General features: G+C 37.6%; 1 protein-coding gene across 3 annotated transcripts in view; it reads left to right on the forward strand.

Moving 5' to 3' along the window:
* The window catches only part of stau2 (staufen double-stranded RNA binding protein 2), a 127,607-nt gene that overhangs the window by 61,144 nt on the left and 44,360 nt on the right, over positions 1-22,103 (forward strand). For all 3 annotated transcript variants that reach the window (XM_081353449.1, XM_081353448.1, XM_081353450.1), the window contains one exon: positions 10,667-10,962. In XM_081353449.1, the coding sequence (XP_081209575.1) occupies positions 10,667-10,962 (296 nt within the window). The remainder of the gene's footprint in view (positions 1-10,666; positions 10,963-22,103) is intronic.

A 22,103-nucleotide genomic window follows, 5' to 3' on the forward strand; every position in this document is an offset into this window, starting at 1 on the left:
AAGAAGGGTTTTTTTTTTCAAAATTGGTGATTTTCGTTTTTTTGCAGAATCTGTAAGTTGAGATCACGAAGAAGCCTCTCCATGTTTGAGATAGCAGTATTGGTATATTTAAAAGCGTACATTTTGATGTTGAAATCGCCTTGTTTTTCGGAGATTCTAGCACGCAGTAGGGGGCGTGTCATTGTCGGTGTGTATTTCCATACTGAATTGCCGGCGTGGCTACTTATTATGCAGCGCTCGGGCCGGCTCTATCTGATTTCAAAATTCAATGAAGATGGACGCCAATAACATTACGATGTCCAGCAATCGATTTAAATAGTAGCTTACATGGGGTTAAAATGTAGTCAACGTGCATATGAATGGTACAGTGGTAGAGCGTTCGCCAGCCATGTCAGAGGTTGAGAGTTCGAATCCGCCCTTGAATAAGTTTTTTTTTTTTTCTCGTATAGTTTTTTTTCTCTCTTCAAAACGATTATGTTCATCAGTGGTTGTATATCAAGCAGGGACATGCAAACGTTTGAATTATTTTGTTATTTCAACAGAAAAAATAGAGAGTATCCGCAACGGATTGAAGCGCGCGTCGAGTGAATACAATGCAGTGTGCGCGCGAGCCACACGAGTAAACACTGTATCTGCGCCACTGATCGCAGCAGCAACGAGCACTTTGATCACTTGATTAAAAAAAAAAAAAACACATTTCAGCGCTAGTATCTTATTTAAAAAACGAACTAAATGAATGCTCTGCCAGTTAACTTGAGATGTTTTATTTAGAGAATTTGTAGAATTGGTACATTCAGGGGGGAGGGGGAGACGGGGGAGCTTTACAGGGGGTATGACTTATCTAAATGAGATGTAAATGAGCCCTATTGTCATTCCCAGAAGCGTGAGAACTTGCCAATCTTTAGAAGCAGATTTCTACCATTTCAGTTTTTTTGAGTGCCTACCTTCAAATGGCCACAACTTCTCCAAATATTATCAGATTTCCATGTGTTATACATCGTTGGAAAGCTTGAATACTACACTTTCAGAATATGTGAATAACTCAAAATGCCCCAGAACCGACTTGTGTCCCTACTTTCCGTGACTGGTCACAAATGCACTCGGGCGCCGCATGATTAACCTTTAGAGCGGTACGTAAGGTCTCATATATGGGATTTTTATTTCTGTGCCCCTGAGAGTACGGCGCCACATTTAGAATGTTCAGTGACGTCTTATAACTGGCAGATTCAAACTGTGCTTTTGCGCGTTGGCTGGCGCTGAGCCAGAGTCGGACGCGTTCAGCACTGTCATATATCACAACTAAGCAGTGTTTTCAACTTCATAATGCTTATTTTAGGTTTCAGATATTTAAATACACATAAGCACGAGTAAAACAATGCATTTGGAGTTTGTAAAATACACACTGATGTCTGTGGAAGCAGCAATAACAATCTATTCAAATATACCGTAATTTGCCGACATGTGTTATTCATATCAGACAAACATAATGGAAGTAACTATAAAGTTTACTCTATTCTTCTCAGTTCACCGGCCACTTTCTTGCATTTATTTCGGGAGAAACTGATGAATTCACGTGCTGTAAGTTAAATCCGACTGACACAGGACAACACTGTGGCGACCATCTCATGTTATAGATCAAGATTATTTATAAAGGTTTTTAAACCACCCAACACACTCACTTACATGTATTTGAGAATCGGAATATCAGATAGGCTAGTTGATGACATGGTAACTTAAGCAAGTTTGTGAATATTTTGAATAAAAAAAGAAAAGCGAAATAAAAGCGACACATCTGTCATACAGTGTTATTGTGGCTGCGGTGTATCGCGTGACGCGTCGTCATGAAAACATTAAAGGAAACGTTCGCCTTGAAAAAACTCACTCTGAGGGTGGGGGAGTCTGTTAGAATATTTTAAACTTACGCGTAAAAGGGTTAAAGAAAAGATCGAAAATAAATGTTTGTGTGTGCTGTAAAGTGGTTAGAAAAAAATTAAATCGGAATCGGCTAAAATTGGTATATCGGCAGGTCAAACTCAATGAAAAATCGGAAATCGGAATCGGCCTAGAAAATTGTAATCGGTGCATCTCTAATTACAAGCTTTTCATTTTTGCTTTTGAATCCCCCAAAAATTGTCCTTCTTCACTTCCATTGTAAGCGCCTCACCATAGCCTTGATTTTTGCTTTTTGTAAAGAAAACTAGGGAAAGGTTGAAATAATTGTTTGTGCTAATCAGCATTATGCCACAAATGTTGATTGTGCTTTACTTGTTTTGAACCCGTAATATTCTTGTAATCTTCTATTTTTGTTGACTTCTGTTTCAGTACTAAATTGGTCTTTAAAGATTATACAAGTTCTGCATCTGAAGCTGCATGTATCCCAAAAAAATGTGCATTATCCATCTCTTTCTTCATCTCTCTTTTTATCTTTTGGCCTTTGCTCTGTTTTGGAGGGGATCCATTCTCCAGCTTGACTTTGTCACACTGATGTTGTTAGACTCCATCTATCTCCTAATTGACTTCACAGACTTTCTCAACCGTAGAGTCTTTAATGTCAGAATAATGCTAGTTAATTTACGGTTTCTGAGATCTGCCAGTGAGAGAATCAACGTCTCTAAGGGGCGTAAACTCAATTCAGAGCAGATGTACGTGTCAGTGACCTGCGAACTAAGTTTTTCCTTTCCACCCTTGTGAACACATAACCAGGTTCTCTAAAGCAGATTTATGGTACCTTGTCCATCGCTGCTAAATGTGCAGATTTATCTGCATTTTGATTATGCAAGAGCAATGATTTTGATCCTTAGCTCTGCATTCTTGGGTGTTTCTTCAACTATGCACATTTTTTGGCCCTGTGGACTCTCTGAAAACAGTTTTCACACTCTCACTAGTTGTCCAACATTGTATCACGGGATAATTCTGTCAATTCTATCATTTTTTTTTCTTCTAAAAGTTTTGGATCATTTCCTCTACAGTGTTATTTCCAGCACATCAAATTATAGGTTTAATGGCATTCTGTAGTGGAAATGATGTTGGTGGATATGACATAAAAAAAAAAAATGAAATAAGATGAGTCGCTCATTTCTTAGCTAGCATTTTATGTATCCTAAATGCAATTAAATAATAATAATATTAAATAATAGTTTCACGCTTTTTGCATCATTTGACAAAGTTACAGCACGGAAATGATGCACAATAGTAATATTCTCCTTACTAGTTTTCCTTGATTTTTCCATCTCAAGCTCTTTACTAACACTGTTGTCTCTTTTATAAACAGGTACATTGTTTGATAACTGACTTAGAATCAAACTTGTTGGTTTTAATGGAAATTACGCAACATAAAAAATGATTATAATTTTCACAATACCTATTAACATGGTTTATTTAACTCTGTTTTACAATTGATTTTCATATTGTTTAAATCATTCTGGCACAAGGCTAATAGTTTAGACTGTATTAATTTGTCACAAAAAAAAAAGTGAAAATGTGCTTTAACAAATGTCAATGGGGTCCAAACCAATGTCACCCAAATGTCTTTAATAGTTATGTTTCCACCCAAATTAGTGAATTTAACTTCTGCACAAAATTGGAATATCGCATAAAACATTTGCGAATAAAGCCGTGATTCAATCTAGTGAGTCAAAGAGAACAAAATTTGTCAGAAAAGTTGGAGAAGCCACTGTATTTAATAATTTTCATATATAATAAATGACTTGCATCTCACAGCGCGCAGACGAAACACAATAAACGTGTTATCTCGCTTTCTGAAGCGTATGCCTGCTGTTTGGGAACGCAGTCGTGTAAGACTGTTCTGGAAGGTAATTATACCAAACCGCTTTGATGGCAGACTTTGCTCTGGCATTTCAGAACAACCAAAACTGCATTTCAGATGCTGTGCAAAAAGATCGGTCTGCTGGTTAGTCTAGTTACGTCGTCCCATCGCACAAAGTCATGGAAACATAGCTAATGTGACAAATGAGCTAAATGCCCACCATTGGATCTCTCTCTTATGTACAGGATGTACAGGATGAGGGAGACTATGAAACAAAAAGAGAATTTTGTCAAAATTGCACATTGAGTCACGGCCGCCACAGCCATATGGTCTTAGGGCTTGTGGAACATGGTGTATTTAAAACAACAAATCAGTGTGTCAGGCATTATTAATACATTTCCTTGAAGGTTTGAGCTTTAATCCTGTGATGCATTCTTTTGAATGTACAAACCCACAGAAATACATGGCAAATGTGTTATATTTTTGTGTGTGGCGTAATGAACGGATTAAGGAAATGGGGTGGGAGGGACGGATTAAGGGACGCATGGGAGGTCTTAGTGTTGCGTTGTGTCCCAGAAAGGCAACACATCTTCTTAATTGAGTTTTTTTTTTTTTTTTTTATATACAATCATCCACAGCTATGAGAAGGCAAAAAAATATGAGAACCCCATTCTAGTTGAGCTTTTCAGCAGCTTTTCAGCAGCTTTTGGTCTGCAAAGTGGCCATAATTTATTTCCTGATGCATGTTTCTGGTTGCTGGAGTGTGCGTGTGAGAAAGAGTCTGTTTGTGTGTATAAAGGGGAAAAAAGTAGAGCAGGATTCCACGAAAACTGAATGTATGAGTAAGACAGCACTACGCTATGCTTGTGTGTGTGTGTGAATATGTCAGTGTGTTAGTGTTTAGTGTCTTGGAGCATTGCTTCATTGTGTTGATTTACAGTTGGGCCTTGTGTGTTATCTGTTTTAAATCACAGCTTGGGCCATGAGCTGGCCAATCTCCAGCCCACCATTCTCAAATTCAACCCATTATACTGGGTGGAACATGTTGGAACGGGGAAAGAGAGAGAGAATGAAAAAAGAAAGAGAAATGATGGTGCCGATGGGGTGGTGGTATTGTTTTTTCTTAGCGTTTATGTGCTTTTTGTCGCAATTCCCAATTGATGTCATTCTGGCTCACAGCTCTCGTTTTATACCATTTTAAGTATGCATTTTTCTCATGTGGGCTTGGGATGCTGATTTGTGTAATATGAAATGCATGTTGTTGTGTGACATTTTAAGGATTCAATGTCAGTTGCCTCCTTGCCAATCAGCCTTGTTGAAATGGCCGACGGGAACTCCAAACTGCTGGTTTTCATTTACATTCTCACTCCATGAATTAAAGGGCTACGTCAACGGCACACTACAGCGTTGTGAAACTGCCTATTTACATTTCTCACAATTTTCTGAGATAATATTTACCAGTTTTATGGTCCGAACACTAAGTTAAATCAGTTGTTGCTTGTTCTGAGTTGTCAGAAATTGTGGAGACCAGCCGGCTGCTTTTAGAGACTTCGTTCGGGACGGAAAACACAAACAGGAAGCAGAATCTGTGCACAGATGAGAACATTTGCTGCAGCTGCTCTGTTTCTCTCATCTTTTTTTCCTTTTCACTCTGTATTGGCTTCTGTAAGAACCCCAAAATTAGAGTTTTGTGGCTTTTAGTCCTTGTCTGTCAGATTTGAGGTTATTTATATGCTGTGTAGTGTTCTCATAAAAGATGACAAAACTTAATTTTTTAACAGATTAAAATTGACCCTTTTAGGGAAAGAAGCCCCTGTTATCATCCATCAAGTGAAAATCATGAGTCAGATCAAAAGTAATAGTACAGCACACCTGAAAAGGCCTTATGATTTGAGATATCCTTCATGCCTGAAACACAAATGTTGTTAAGGACACACACAAAAAAATATTGAAACATATACAGTATATATATATATATATATTTATACAGTGAGGAAAATAAGTATTTGAACACCCTGCTATTTTGCAAGTTCTCCCACTTGGAAATCATGGAGGGGTCTGAAATTGTCATTGTAGGTGCATGTCCACTGTGAGAGACATAATCTAAAAAATTTTTTTTAACTATTTATTTGTATGATACAGCTGCAAATAAGTATTTGAACACCTGTCTATCAGCTAGAATTCTGACCCTCAAAGACCTGTTAGTCTGCCTTTAAAATGTCCACCTCCACTCCATTTATTATCCTAAATTAGATACACCTGTTTGAGGTCGTTAGCTGCATAAAGACACCTGTCCACCCCATACAATCAGTAAGAATCCAACTACTAACATGGCCAAGACCAAAGAGCTGTCCAAAGACACTAGAGACAAAATTGTACACCTCCACAAGGCTGGAAAGGGCTACAGGGAAATTGCCAAGCAGCTTGGTGAAAAAAGGTCCACTGTTGTAACAATCATTAGAAAATGGAAGAAACTAAACATGACTGTCAATCTCCCTCGGACTGGGGCTCCATGCAAGATCTCACCTCGTGGGGTCTCAATGATCCTAAGAAAGGTGAGAAATCAGCCCAGAACTACACGGGAGGAGCTGGTCAATGACCTGAAAAGAGCTGGGACCACCGTTTCCAAGGTTACTGTTGGTAATACACTAAGACGTCATGGTTTGAAATCATGCATGGCACGGAAGGTTCCCTTGCTTAAACCAGCACGTCAAGGCCCGTCTTAAGTTTGCCAGTGACCATTTGGATGATCCAGAGGAGTCATGGGAGAAAGTCATGTGGTCAGATGAGACCACATCTCACAGATGAGAAAGTCATATTTGGTCATAATTCCACTAAACGTGTTTTGAGGAAGAAGAATGATGAGTACCATCCCAAGAACACCATCCCTACAGTGAAGCATGTGGGTGGTAGCATCATGCTTTGGGGGTGTTTTTCTGCACATTGGACAGGGCGACTGCACTGTATTAAGGAGAGGATGACCGGGGCCATGTATTGCGAGATTTTGGGGAACAACCTCCTTCCCTCAGTTAGAGCATTGAAGATGGGTCGAGGCTGGGTCTTCCAACATGACAATGACCCGAAGCACACAGCCAGGATAACCAAGGAGTGGCTCTGTAAGAAGCATATCAAGGTTCTGGCGTGGCCTAGCCAGTCTCCAGACCTAAACCCAATAGAGAATCTTTGGAGGGAGCTCAAACTCCGTGTTTCTCAGCGACAGTCCAGAAACCTGACTGATCTAGAGAAGATCTGTGTGGAGGAGTGGGCCAAAATCCCTCCTGCAGTGTGTGCAAACCTGCTGAAAAACTACAGGAAACGTTTGACCTCTGTAATTGCAAACAAAGGCTACTGTACCAAATATTAACATTGATTTTCTCAGGTGTTCAAATACTTATTTGCAGCTGTATCATACAAATAAATAGTTAAAAAATCATACATTGTGATTTCTGGATTATTTTTTTTAGATTATGTCTCTCACAGTGGACATGCACCTACGATGACAATTTCAGACCCCTCCATGATTTCTAAGTGGGAGAACTTGCAAAATAGCAGGGTGTTCAAATACTTATGTTCCTCACTGTATATATGCATGTAGTGTATATACAGTGTATATATACATACATACATACATACACACAGCCAGCCAGCGGTCCCCATGAGGGAAATGGGTTAATAAACATACTAAATTATATATTTTTGAAAATGTAAAAATGCAGAAAATTTTCTGTGATGGGTAGGTTTAGGGGTAGGGTTAGTGTAAGGAGATAAAATATACAGTTTGTACAGTATAAAAACCATTAAGTCTATGGAGAGTCCCCACAAAGATAGTGAACCAGACCTACCCATCACAGAAAACTTTCTGCATTTTTGCATTTTCAAAAATATATGTTTATTAACCCATTTCCCTCATGGGGGCCGCTGGCTGGTCCCCACAATGGAGGTGATCTCAGGTTTTTACTATCCTTGTGGGGACATTTGGTTCCCACAATGTAATATAAACCAAACACACACACACACACACACACACACACACACACACACACACACACACACACACACACACACACACACACACACACACACACACACACACACACACACACACACACACACACTGTGTATAGTATGTTTGTGTGTGTGTGTGTACACTCACTCATAGTGTATATATAATTTAAAAGTTTAAAAAAAAATTTATTATTAAAATAGTTATACTCAAATAATGCAGTCACATGATCTTTCAGGAATCATTGTAATATGCTGATTTGCTGCTCTGTATGTTGTGCTGTTTCATATTTTGGTGGAAACCGGGGTAAAAAAAAATTCTGGACTCTTTGATGATTGTAAAGATCAGAAGAACAGTGGTTGTTCAAAAAGTCTTTACTGTCAATTTAATATTTCCTTGCTGAATAAAACTATTAGTTACTTTAAAATGTATTATGAAAATGTATATATATACATATTTATGACCTTTTTAACTTGTCTTAATGGCAATGGCAATTTATTTATATAGCACAATTAAATACAATTTACATTGTCCAATGTGCTTTACAGTATTAATAAAAAATCATAAAAACTAACAACAATAAAACAACAGTACAAATATAGATTTGAGTAGAATACCATAAAAAAAGTGCTTCACCAATTTAAAATAATAGTGAGATACATTGGAATAGTGCGTCAGCATGTGTTAAATGCCTTATCAAACAAAAATGTTTTTAACTTGGATTTAAAAACAAATAACGATGAGGCCACTCTAATTGAAATGGGCAAGACATTCCATAATCTAAGGGCAACTACAGAGAAGGCACGGTCCCCCCCTACACTTCAATTTTGACTTCGGGATAGACAGGAGTCTCTGATTTGATGACCGGAGTGATCTAATTGGATGATGCCAGACCATTTAAAGATTTGTACACAAAAAGAAAAAGTTTAAACTGCATAACTCTATAATGCACTGGCAAATTGGCGTGATATGATTCCGTTTTTTTTTTTCACCCGTCAGAAGTCTAGCTGCCGCATTTTGTACTAATTGTAATCGTGACATTGCTGAATGACTAATCCCAACATATAGAGAATTGCAGTAATCCAGCCTTGAAGAAATAAATACATGTATTACTTTTTCGAAATTTTTTAAAGAAAGAAATGTCTTTACTTTTGATAATAGTCTTAGCTGAAAAAAGCAGGATTTCACAACTAAATATCAAATTTCAAAGTTTCTTCAAATACTACTCCCAAATTTCTCACCCACGGCTTCACACAAGAAGACAGACCACCAAAATTTACTTTAGCAATGGTGGAGAAGTCTGAGGGTCTAAATAAAATAATTTCCATTTTGCTCTCATTACAATTCAGAAAGTTTGAAGACAACCAAGTCTTTACTTAGGTCAAACAGGCCATAAGAGTTTCCAGACTATCTGACGAGCGTTTTAAAGGTCTCGTATTATGCCCCTTTTCACAAGATGTAAAATAAGTCTCTGATGTCCCCAGAGTGTGTATGTGAAGTTTCAGCTCAAAATACCCAACAGATCATTTTTTACAGCATGTTTAAATTGTCATTTTTTGGGGCTCAGAAAACGCGCTGTTTTAGTGTGTGCCCTTTAAATGCAAATAAGCTGCTGCTGCACGACCCAGGGGGCGGAGCTTCATGAGCTCGCGCTCAGTCTGTCAGGACAATTTCATCTCACGGAATGATGATAATATCAGAAACTCTCAGTAACGGTGTTCAGTTCGAGTTGGACAATAATGCCTACAGAGTCAGAGTGCTGTATAGAGATGAAACAGGTATAGTTTAGTAGTTTAATTACGGTTATTATAACGTATTTGTCATCTGCTTGTATCCATTATTTATTAATAGCCTACAAGTCTGCTGTCTGAATGATGATCAAACATATACTGATGAGTTTAATAAAGTTTATTGTACATCACACAAAAGATGAAGCGTCAGTTTTACTTCAGAAAATCACCTAAGAGCTGAGTAAACACAGTAAGTTATAAGAAGTGCGCAAGTACATAAACGAATTTCGGTAGAGTTGAGGGAGCATTCCTGTGGGCGGAGGTTAGTCAAAAAACTGTTCTACTGACGTCATTAAAGAAGGAAGTAGAGGGATGTAGTCCAAACGGGACGTTCGATGTAGGCGACTTCTGTTAAATAAAATATCTCGCTTGGCATTGAACTTTGAGCTTTATCATTTTACAGATATTATTTATACTCTAACAACAACATTACACACTAACTAAAGTTTGAAACATGGGATCACGAAGAACGGGACCTTTAAGGGCAGATAAATTTGATTGTCATCCGCGTAAAAATGGAATGACAACCCGTGTTTTCTAATAATAGAACCTAGTGGAAGCATGCATAAGGAAAAAAAGAATGGGGGCCAAAATAGACCCTTGAGGAACCCCACACGATAACACAGCCTTACTAGAGGAAAATTCTCCAATCTTCACTGAGAAGCTTCTGTTTGTAAAGTAAGATATAAACCAGTCCAGTGCACTGCCAGTAATGCCTGCACACTGTTCCAATCGGGCAATAAGTACAGAGTGATCTACTGTATCAAATGCAGCAATTAAATCTAAAAGCACAAGAACTGCATAGTCGCCAGAGTCACAGGTTATTAGTACATCATTAAAAACCTTCAGCAATGTAATCTCTGTCGTATGATGTTTTCTAAACCCAGATTGAAGAGTTTCAAAAATCGCATTATCAGTTAGGAAGCTTTGTAATTGTTGCAGGACTATTTTCTCCAAAAGTTTTGTCATAAATGAAAAATTGGAGATTGGTCTAAAATTGGCTAACACTGTGTGGGGTCCAGGTTCTGTTTTTTAAGTAAACACTACTGATGCATGTTTTAGCGGTTCAGGTATAATACCAGTTATTCTTATTCCATCCCTATATAGCACAAAAAGGAATTCTTCACCTCTCCCCGGATGTGTATCAAGAAATGGAAGCAAGCAGGAATAAGGGAGTCCCTGGAAACTATCTGACACCCAAAGACATTGGCCAAGGTTCCGCGGGGCCGTTCTACACCCCATCGGTGGGAAACACCGCAGCCATTGCGAGAGAGCTGCTGCTGAGCGGGACGTCACCCACCGCTGAGGCCCTGGTCCTGAAGGGGAAAGCACCTGCTTTGGCCTGTGGCTCCATCCAGCCTTCCCAGCAGCTGGAGTATTTAGCCCATATTCAAGGCTTCCAGGTATGGAATAAATGAAGTGATTTTGCAGATTTGTTTATCTCTCTTTCTCGCTCTCCACTGCTAGCTCTACCCAGAGAACCAGACTTCAAATTTCATAACATCTCTTGCGGAGCCTAAACTTGATCTGCTTGGCTTGCACTGTTCATCCATCTGGATGAAACTGTGGAAATGTGGAAGTGCCTGCTTCTGTCATTGATGTTCCTACAAGCCAGGGAAGTCATTTCTCACAGTTACATTTCCAAAGGATAACAACCTGTCTTTAGCTGATTCGTCTTCCACTGCTCTGTTTGTCCTAGGGCTGCATAATTATGACACTTTATTGTTGTTAAATATTTCTTTTAAAATATCATGGTTATTAATCTATATGAATCGAGTTTACATTAAAATCCTTATTTTGTGTGGAGCAGCTGCACTTTATATTCGAAATGCAGGCTACACAGGGCTCAACAAAAAGGATGGATGGCCCACACCATATCTTTTTTTTTTTTTATCATGTACATTAATTATTTTTTATTATCCTTTGGAAAATTTGTTATACGTACTACTGTTCAAAAGTTTGTGGTCAGTACAATTTTTTATGGTTTTGAAAGAAATCACCAAGGCTGCATTTATTTGATCAAAATACAATAAAAACAGTAATAATTGTGAAATATTATTAAAATTTATGATAACTGTTTTCTACTTTAATATATTTATAATACGTTAATATAAAATGCAATTTATTCCTGTGATGGGAAAGCTAAATTACAGTAGCAGCCATTCTTCCAGTCTTCAGTGTCACATTATCCTCTAGAAACTTGCTTAAGAAACATGTATATAACATATATATTAAATTTATAGTTTATGCATGTAAAATTTATAGTTTATGTGAAGACTGTACTGTACTGTACTGTAATGTTGAATGGCTATATTTAATGGCTAAAATACTACATTATTTTGGGGATTCAACGTGACATTATTACAATATAAAACTATTATATTAATAATCAGGATTAATTACATAAATGTGTGATTAGTTAATAAAATAAAATAAAATATACTTTATTGGTTCTCTTATAGCATGAAAAACAAAAATATTATTTAGAATAATCCTAAATTTAGACAATTTTGTGTGACTCTTTTTAATTACTGCTGAAATATGTTGTAAAAAGAAACAGAAGTAGATCTAAATGGAATGCTTTAATCAGCACTTTTAATATGTGTAATCTCGATTATCCGATTAATTGTACCCTTCTCGGTCCCCCATGTGTACAGTATGTCCTCAATCTCTTCCACAGCTTTTTGTGACTGTAAAGTGGCCTCCAGTACCTGAGCCGGCCCTCTTAATTTAGCAGCAGGTGCTTTTCATATTGGACAGTAAAAACATTTTATCTTAACCTGCTGAGGTTGCCTTTGAAAAAGCCTTTGTTTTTGCTCAGAGCTTTCCTGTAGTCTGAAACCCGATGAAGAAGAGCGAGGCAGCCAAACGTAAACACGGGGGGGGAAACAGCAGGTTTCATTTAAAGGGCCAGCTGCGAGGGATGAGCCGACCTGCCTGTGTGAATCACTCCATGTTTAAACCCTTTTCCCCCTCGAATACCCAGATAAGAATCCCGAACGCTTTATCCCCCCATTCCTTGGTGTCTTCTATCAGGAGGGGTTTGAGGATGTAATGGAGGAAAGCAGGAAATATGCGTTTCATTGAGACGATACACCAAGCGATGTGGGTTGGGAATGAAAACCTGAACGTACCAAAAGCAAAACAAAACCGCCGAGCTGCAACTTTAGTGCTGAAAGGCAGATTCCAGACTTTTATATGTTTGTTGGCAGATGCTCTTGTGCAAAATAGTATGCGCTTATTGGCAAACACCTAACTGTTTCTAATCAGAGCTGCAGACATGCTATCCACACTGCCAACTGCCAAAGGACATGTTTAAATCAGACCAGGTCTGTCTGCTCAGTGATTCAATTTGGTCTTGACAGAGATGTTATGAAAGCCCCTATGAGGCCCTTTTTGTTGGCATTGGAGCAACAGAAACACCTGCAACAGTTTGGAAAAGCCACAACGAGAACCGATGTTCAATCAGTTTCCTAAACTCATTGACGTGCGGTTATTCGTGCGTCTGTTTCCTCTAAAGCCAGATTCTGATCTCGAAAACTCTTAACGGAGAAGTTAATTGACAAATACGGCCGTGCCTTGTAAAAATAAGGACCTAGCACAGGCTGTCTTTGGCGTTCTTGGAGTTGATATTGGTTCATTCAGGTCTTTCGCTCTTGTTAGACACATGGGGCCTCAGAGAGTAAAGAGATTTGATTGATGGAATTTAGCCAGAGGTTGAAAATTAGATGGGGGCATCAGCATATTGGCTTTTTGGAAGCAATGCTGGTGCAGAAAGAGTTGGAGAAAGCTTCCCTGTTGTCTCAGGCCACTTTCACGTTTGTTTGAGTAATGCACAACATGTGCTGTCTCTTTCTTTTTCGTTCTCTTTATCTCTGTTGTATAAGTGAAATGTTACTGTTCTGTTGATGAGCTTTACATCTCAGTTTTTGCCCATGCTCTACCTAACCTTCACATAGGGATCTTACCAAATCTCTATTGGCATAAAGTCTGGTCCAGCTTATTCTGGACAAGACTCACTCATTTAGACAGGAAGAGGCCATTTAACCAACATGTAAAGGGCTTATTACAGTACGTTTAACCCAGTACAAATATTTGTACACAAACTTCCAATTGTTGCATAAAAACTGCCAGTCATGGCTTGTATGAGGAACAGAACTACCACTTTTGTGAACTGGATCAATTGATTCATTGAAAAGATCCTCAAAGGAACAATTCGTTCATTCGACGATTCAATGATTCAGATATAAATCACCATTTGGTCCCAAACTAACTTGTCCCTACTAAATGAGAACTTAATTTAGGCAACCATTACAACCCTATTACCCATTTGGACTTCTGGATCATTGAGATCCAGATCAGTCTGATTGAGAACAAAGCATTCTTACCACTTTTGTGAACTGGATCAATTAATTGAAAACATCCAATTTAAAAGAATGATTTGTTCACATCCATTTGAAGTAGGGCTGGGCGATATGGCCAAAAAATCATATCTCGGTATTTTTGGGTTAAATGGCGATATACGATATATATCTCGGTACTTTCTACATTTTTCCATTTGGATAAAGAAAATCTGTATTTATTTAAAAAACATGCCATTTTCATCCTGCCCAATGATATCCTACAAACAATGTTGATATTGGAGGATATGGAAACAAATATAGTGAATGTAATGTAGGCTATGCAATATATTATGTGCAAAAAGGTGGTTAAAATCACATTACATTCTAACAAAAATAATGCTTTTGTTTTTAAATTGACTAAAGGCTAAACTAAAAATGAAAATAAAAACAAAAGAACTTAAACTATTAGCCTGCGTTTGATTACCCCGTTATAATGATCACTTTCATAAAAATATACTTGTAGGTTTAAAATTCCCCATATGGCATATTTATTGTTTCCAACAACAAATATTTTAGCAATATGTATATTTTAGTCAGAATTATTGCGCTACTATTCTATTGTGCTCCGTCTGTTTGGCGCGCATGCGCGCGGCGTCGCTCATTCACGGAAGCTTGAATATTAGCGGAGATTCAATTGCAGAAGCTCGTCCTCTCCTGACAGTGAAATGGACATATTTGTTTGACTTTCTAACATTTACAGATGGAGAATATACCTGTGAAATGTAAGTTAAGCACTGAGGAAAGCAACACATCTCAAACGCATATACAGCGCAAGTATTTATCTGTCAGTCAGCAACAGTATCTGTCAGTAAGCATCTGACAGGGCAAGCTGCTTTAAACTTGTTAACTATATCTTACCAGTTATTTTGAAGCCCTTAATATAAGCTTGTGTCATGTTTAGGACAAATTGTGCTATGTACTTTCACTGCGGCAGCTCACCCTGCGTCTTCCGCGTTTTTGAGATGTGCTCATATCAAACTACTGTATCGATATAAACGGTATTGCCTCATTCCATATCGTTTCAAAAAAATATATCGATATATCGTACAAACTCGATATACCGCCCAGCCCTAATTTGAAGCTTGAAACATCAGTCACCTTTCATTGTAGTTGAATGGAAAAGAGCGACCAGTCAGAATTTCTCCTTTTATGTTCCACATATGAAAGAAAAGCATATGTGTTTGTAATGATATGAAGGTACGTATGACAGAATTTTTGGGTGAACTGAGGCTTTGCTTTTATAGAGTGCACAGCTAAAGCTGCATTAAAACACAAAACATATTTTTTCTGTATCAAGTCCCCTTGACTGATCTGACATGCTTCAGATTATTTAGTAAACTTCAGTGGTCTGGTAAAACTCTTGAGCCTCTTTTGGTCAACTGGGTGACTTATTTGGTGCAAGTAGCACCAGCTTTAGACGGACCCAGAGATGGATCTTTCCCCAAATCTCCCTTTGGTCGAGCAACCGGAGCCCTGCCAGCTAACGCTCATTCCCCAGACTGGGGACACAGAGATTCGGAGAGGACGAAAGCGAGAGGAGAGGTGGAGCAGTGAAGCCAATCTCTGTGGGAACGCTGCTCTTCGCCGCATGTCAGGTGCACATCATAAAGGGCCTTTTGTGCTGAGCCTGTGAGCTGCAAAGCAGTCTGGGAGAGCAGAGAGCAGGAGGTAGAGCTCATGTTAGGGATGAGTCCCAACGCCTTTTCATTTTATGAACCCCATTCATCTTATCACGCCATATGAGGCTGCGTGAAACATACTGTAGTACCACAGTCCTGCACTCTACAGTATAGTTTGGCACTTTCCATGAATACGGTATATTTTGGTGTCTCACATATTTTTCTTGTGAGACCTATTAGAGATGTTTGATAAACGAACACAAAATTAACCCAGCATCAAAAGCATCTTCAGATGTTATGACCTTTTCGTAGTAAATTATCTCTTCTCTTTTTTCCCCTCAATTTTTACAAATATTGCTGTTTACTTCATTACCAAAAGTATAATATATTTAATATGTTTTTCAGTATCTTCAAACCAACATTTGTTCACAAACTAAATGAGAGAGAACTTAATTTAGGCCACATTTACAGCCATGTTTCCCATTCTAGTCTAGTTTTTTACATTTCATTTAATAGGTAGTATAATAATAATAAATACAAATAATATAAATAATAATAAAAAATGTAAAACCTAATTAAACCAGTAGGATTCCACTTTTTAAGAACGCAGTTGCATTTAAATTTTAATGTGTTATTTTTAGAACTGTCAATCGATTAAAAAAAAATAACTAATTAGTCGCACATTTTTCTGTTATTAATAATTTAATTGAACTCAAAACAATCTTCACACAAACCCAGTATAATAAATGTCACTTTTACCTGTGCCCTTCAATATATCAGGGCTAATTCTTTTCTATTAGCTGAGTCAGACTGGTTCATATTTTTACTTGCCCTGTCAAAATGCACAAAAAGTTATTGTTTTCGTTGTTTTTGACCCATGTAACCTTGTTTTTGACCCATGTAAACAGTGCTTTAAGATTTTCAGGTAGGTCTAACTAGGTAGGATATATACAGAAATTGAATTAAGTTATCAAACACTTCACAGTCTTCACTGCATAAATTATAAATTAAATATAGATGAATCCTTATTAAAGCTAAAAATGTTTTCAGTCAAGAGCAGTGAGTGAGTGATTTTCTCTTTTTCTTTTGTTCTTTATGTTTAATGACAGCAGGTTTTATTAGGCTTCTGTCACTTTAAGATCACACGCACATGACATCCCATTTCATCACTCTTTACATTCATTTAAGACTTCATTTAACTCATTTAAGACTGTGCTTGCGAGGATACTCAACTTTCTGTGTGCACGAGTCTAGTGTGTGTCACAGACAAGAGATTCAAAGATAGTGTGCGCCATTACTAGCCTTGTTAAAACCAGACCATTCTCAGTAGTAACTGAGTTATGGTCTGGCAAAGCTTCATTAATAACTCATTTCCAAAGGGGCGTCACCATCGCACGTCGCTCAAATGCCTCAGACCTAAAACCAGTCAGAGCGATCGTCATCGTGTAATATATGCTGCATCCCAATTCGCCTAAGTTACACTACGCCATAAAAGTACTCTTTTTGTGAAGAAAATGTATTTACTTTTGAATGTGTAGCAAAAAAGTAGACAAGCTTTGGGATATTCGTCATCTTTATCGGACGGATCTGTCGCGTGCATCCTGTCAATTAAACTGCCCTGTCAATCATCTTACCACAGTTAAAATCCTCTATTAAATCTAATTTAATTTCCTACCGTTTCGGAGAGAAATATAGTAGCATGTTCATCTGCCAGTGGGTCTTTCATGGAGACTGTCCTCATGTGTTTGCAATTTGAATATAATAATGTGCGCTTCACCAACGGACCTAAAACCAATCAGAGCGATCGTCATTGTATAAAGCCCGCCCCAACGTTTCTGATTGGTGCCGCGATTTTCGACGGATTAGAAATGGGCTTGAATGAGCTCTTTGCCAGACTACTTGTAGAGCAAATCAAAATTTGCCGGAAGTTGTCTGGGTTTTCCCAGGCTACGCCATTACTGCACTGCGTTCTCTTTTGTGTCTTATCACACTTGAATGGTTTAAAAGCATTCGCATGAATTCACATGAGTGTCATCATATAATGAACGCTAGCCAAACGTTGACGGGGGAAAAAATACTGCGTTAATTGCGTTAAATATTTTTAACACGTTAAACTGAAAAAAATGAATCGCATGCGTTAATGCATTAATTTTGACTGCACTATTTATTTTCTATTTCTATTTTTTATAAGCTATATATAATGAATAGAAAATATCACTTATCGTCTGACGATCAGACTTTTCTAGAAGTTAAGCATCTCTTTTCACAGATCATTTGTTCGAACCAAGCAAAAAGAAAACTTTTTTTGTACTTTAAAACAAAAATTTAAGTTTCAGAGTGAATCTCACCTTATCGCTCCCCCCCCCCCCCCTGCTCATTTCAGCTTTCCCTCTCCCTTTTTTAATCTCGCTCTTTCTGTTCCCTCCCTCCTTGCTCACTACCCGTCTGTTTCTCTTTCTGTTGGTCTGTTTCTCACAAAGTTTCTAACCTTGGCTAGAAATACCAGCATACCTAGATTCAGAGCAAAGGCTCAGTTATTTTTTTCAAATAGCGCCCATTGATGTTTTCTGACCTTCTAGTGAATCGCGGCTTCGTTTTTAGATGAATGGAGACGAGCTGATAGAAGAACCCGTGCTTATATTTCTCATCCTGCCAGCTCTGGGCACACATGCATCTCTGTGAGGTGCTGGCGGCTTTGATCGCGGGCGTCAGCATTCAGCATCTATATGCCAACTGCTGTGTAGTCATGCCATTAATCACTTCATAAATCGCTTCATATACAGCTGATGGAAGCGTCTGTGATGCATCCGTTTGATCTTTTATATCACCTCCTCCAATGATAACCTTGCTTTCAACTGAAAGTCTGCATGGGGATTATGATAAAGCTCTAGTGACTTGACCAGAATATTAAAATAATTATAATAATAATAAATAAAAAAGATATATAATTTATGAATATCTGCCAATTCAATATATATTGTCAGATATTGAATATTTAATTGTGCATGCTAATTTCCCAATTTGTACATTTCTATTTTTAATTTATTTAAACAAAATAGTACAGTAATTTTATTATCTGCATATCAGTTATCTCCCATAACATGATGACGTTAACAGATAGAATTTTATTATCAGTGCATCCCTAATACTTATTCATTAATTACAAAGCTAAGCCCAAACATGAAAACCGGCCTTCAAGTCAATGTTATGACCGACCATTCGTAAGTTTTAATCACGCTTTAATTTCCGTGCTGACCACCTGCAGAATTTATAACCTGTAACCCACCGTCCTGCCCTTAATGGCAAAGCACTGACTGATGATATGAAAGTGATTTAATTTGATCCGAGAACATCTGGAGTTGTATAACTCAGCAGTAGCTTGAGGTTCATAATTTCAATTATAGAAGTGGATTGATGTGGGCTTTTGAAGGTGACTCGCTCCATTTATGGCGAAGGATATGATTCACAAGATGTTTTTGGCACTGGTATGCCTCGTATTTAATCCAATAATGTGTGAATAATTGTTTTTTGGATGAATTATGAGGCGATTAAAGATATATTTATGTTATAACTGTGAAATCCGGCATGTATCAAATTTGTCGATGTGCAGTGTTTGCTTAAGTGGTAAAAGGAGCCATATTTGGTAAGGAAAAGTGAAGCTTTATCAGACTTCAGATGATATGCACTATAAAAAATTATAATAATAAAATAAAACAAAGATTATTGGACTATTTTTCACAAGAAAATACTATCAGTCTTCTACTTCTATATATATATATATATATATATATATATATATATATATATATATATAATTATTATTATTTTATTTTTTTTGGTAATTATTTTCAGTCAAATTAAATTTGATAACATTGGTTAGTGGACATTTTTTCCAGCATTTATTAATTTAGATTAATGCCATATGCATATTTAATATGACAATTTTTGTTTATTTGATCATTCATGTTTGTTCATATCAAATGTTAATTTATTGTTTACTTCCTAAAAAATATATATATACATATATATATATTATCCCAAATTAATAAATTCTGTAAAAATATTGTTCATTGTTAGTAAATTATTTGCCCTGTTAATTATTTTTAGACTTTTCCCTCCTTTTCCATATAGAAATGTTCACCCCAGTTGTCCAAGAGAGCATTGAATACACATGCTGAAGCTAGACGTATCATAAACAGAGTCTTGTTATGACTTGAACTGCTGGTTTAGCGTATGTTTAACTGCAATATGATGTTATCAGACGTACTCGTGTGTTAAATCCACCAGCAATATCATCCTGATAAAGATCACTGGTCCATGGGCTTAAGTCAAAGGCAAGATGTTGCTCCATTTTGTTTTAATTTTCTCTTCCTCGCTATGTAGCAAATCCCACTTTAATGAAAATAAAAACTATGGGATGATGTATGTTTTGAACATCTGCGCCAAAAGATCCGCCTTGTATTCTTTTTTGTTTTTCTTACCCCCCATACTCTGCTCTGTTGTGTGTGTGAAAAGCACTTCAAATAGCACTGGCAGCGTCCTACGCTTGGCTTGGCTCCTTTTCCACTGCACATCTCCGTCTTATACACAGTCGACATCAAACGCATCTCCTGTCCAAGCATCAAAGTGCGGGACGGTTTGTCTCTGTCCCTCTTGCCCTTTCCCTGTTCCTGGAGCTGGTGTTTATGCTGGGATTTTCATTAGCAAACACATGCTAGACGTGCTAATCCCTTATGGTCTTATTTTTGCTTCGTTCTGATGGGGCCCATCTGCATGACTGTGGCGTATTTGAGCGAGGAGCGATCTTTGAAAACAAAGTTTGTCAGGGACATGAATCTTGGGGCTGACAGGAAGCTGGCGTCTTGAGTGTCTTGAGCTTGATGGTGGCCCGCAGTTATTTGCTCAAAGTGACGGTACTCCACCAAAATTAAGTGCATTTGGAAAAGTTTTAAATCAAACCCAGCACCACTAACGGATACACAGTCAGCGTATGTTTGCGCTATAGCTCAAACATATTAGATTAGGTTGAAATAAATTTCATTTGGTCCAGGTGTTGTGTTATGCTCCATAATGGTGATATAAAATATGCAAAGAAATATCTATATTAGCTCTTTGAAATGGATAATATAATATAATATAATATAATATAATATAATATAATATAATATAATATAATATAATATAATATAATATAAGTAAGGGATAATAGAGCGAGGCAGTTGTTATAGCGAATACAACCCCTTCAGGCTGATTCAAGACCTGATCAGCCTGTAGGGGTTGTATTCGCTATAACAACCGCGTTGCTATACGCGGTTGTCATAGCGTTGCTATGGACGCAGGATTCTAACCGTAGAGACGGAACAGACTATTTTCTTTAGCGGAAGCAATACAATCGTTTTTAAATCAATAATTTGACACAAAATATTGATTTAAAAACGATTGTATTGCTTCCGCTAAAGAAAATAGTATGTTCCGTCTCTACGGTTAGAATCCTGCGTCCATAGCAACGCTCTGCTTTGCATGGCAACGGTGTGTTATACTTAGCAGCGGTCTGTTATCAAGAAATAACAGACCGCATTCTACATTAGAATTGTAGAATCCGCTTCGCGTCGGGGTCCCGATCAGCCTGTCGGGTTTGTATTCTCTATAACAACCGCCTCGCTCTGCATTATCCCTTACATATAGCCTGGCAAGCCAGACCTACATCAAGATGTTAGGTCTGGAAACTCACCATAGACGCGGTTTAATCCGAGGGGTGGGATAAACGGCTGTCTTTCAAATTCCCTCTGCACGCAATAGGACAGCGCTTAAACCAACCAGAGCGTTTTCCCAACAGCGGAGCTTAGTTGATAGATTCAACTTTTGCCATATCTGGCCGGCAAAACGACGAACACATCTTCCTTTTTTTAAGAATGACTTAAGTGCCGTTCTTTGCTCTTTTCTCAAAGAAAAACTTAACTCCAAGTCCTTCAGAGTCGCGGCCAAAGCCGATTCGAAAGACCGTTGTTCTCCATCAGCAGCCGTCATTCTTTGTTTTCAAGTGGCAGCCGTCGCAACTCTGTCATCATATGTTAAGCCCGCCCCCGCCTACTCTATACACGACGTGATTGGCCTGACCCAATTTAGGTTTTTGCAGCTAGAAGGTCTATTGAGAGTTGCTAGACCCCCCTGGCTGCGAAATACATTTTGCTGCCGCTAGGGTGCGTCTAGATTTCTAGGCTACCTTAAATATATAATTTAACTACTTTATATTTTGCTCTCCAAAGTTTTGGTAATTAATCAAATATTTTAAATATGTATTTAAATATCTATATTCTTATATTAAACAATTTTATAGTGTTACTATATTGTATGATATTAATATGGTTATAATTAGGATTATATTTTTATAAAATCGTGTTGTTTATTGATTAAACATTTTAATCAAATCAGTTACTAATTATGTGATGGTTAATTAATCAACCAAATTACAATGTTGTGCATTTAACATTATTTTGAGAAACATGATTTGAAAATCTTAAT

The sequence above is a fragment of the Scardinius erythrophthalmus genome (assembly GCF_964197995.2).
Source record: "Scardinius erythrophthalmus genome assembly, chromosome: 22".
In the NCBI taxonomy this organism is placed as follows: Eukaryota; Metazoa; Chordata; class Actinopteri; order Cypriniformes; family Leuciscidae; genus Scardinius; species Scardinius erythrophthalmus.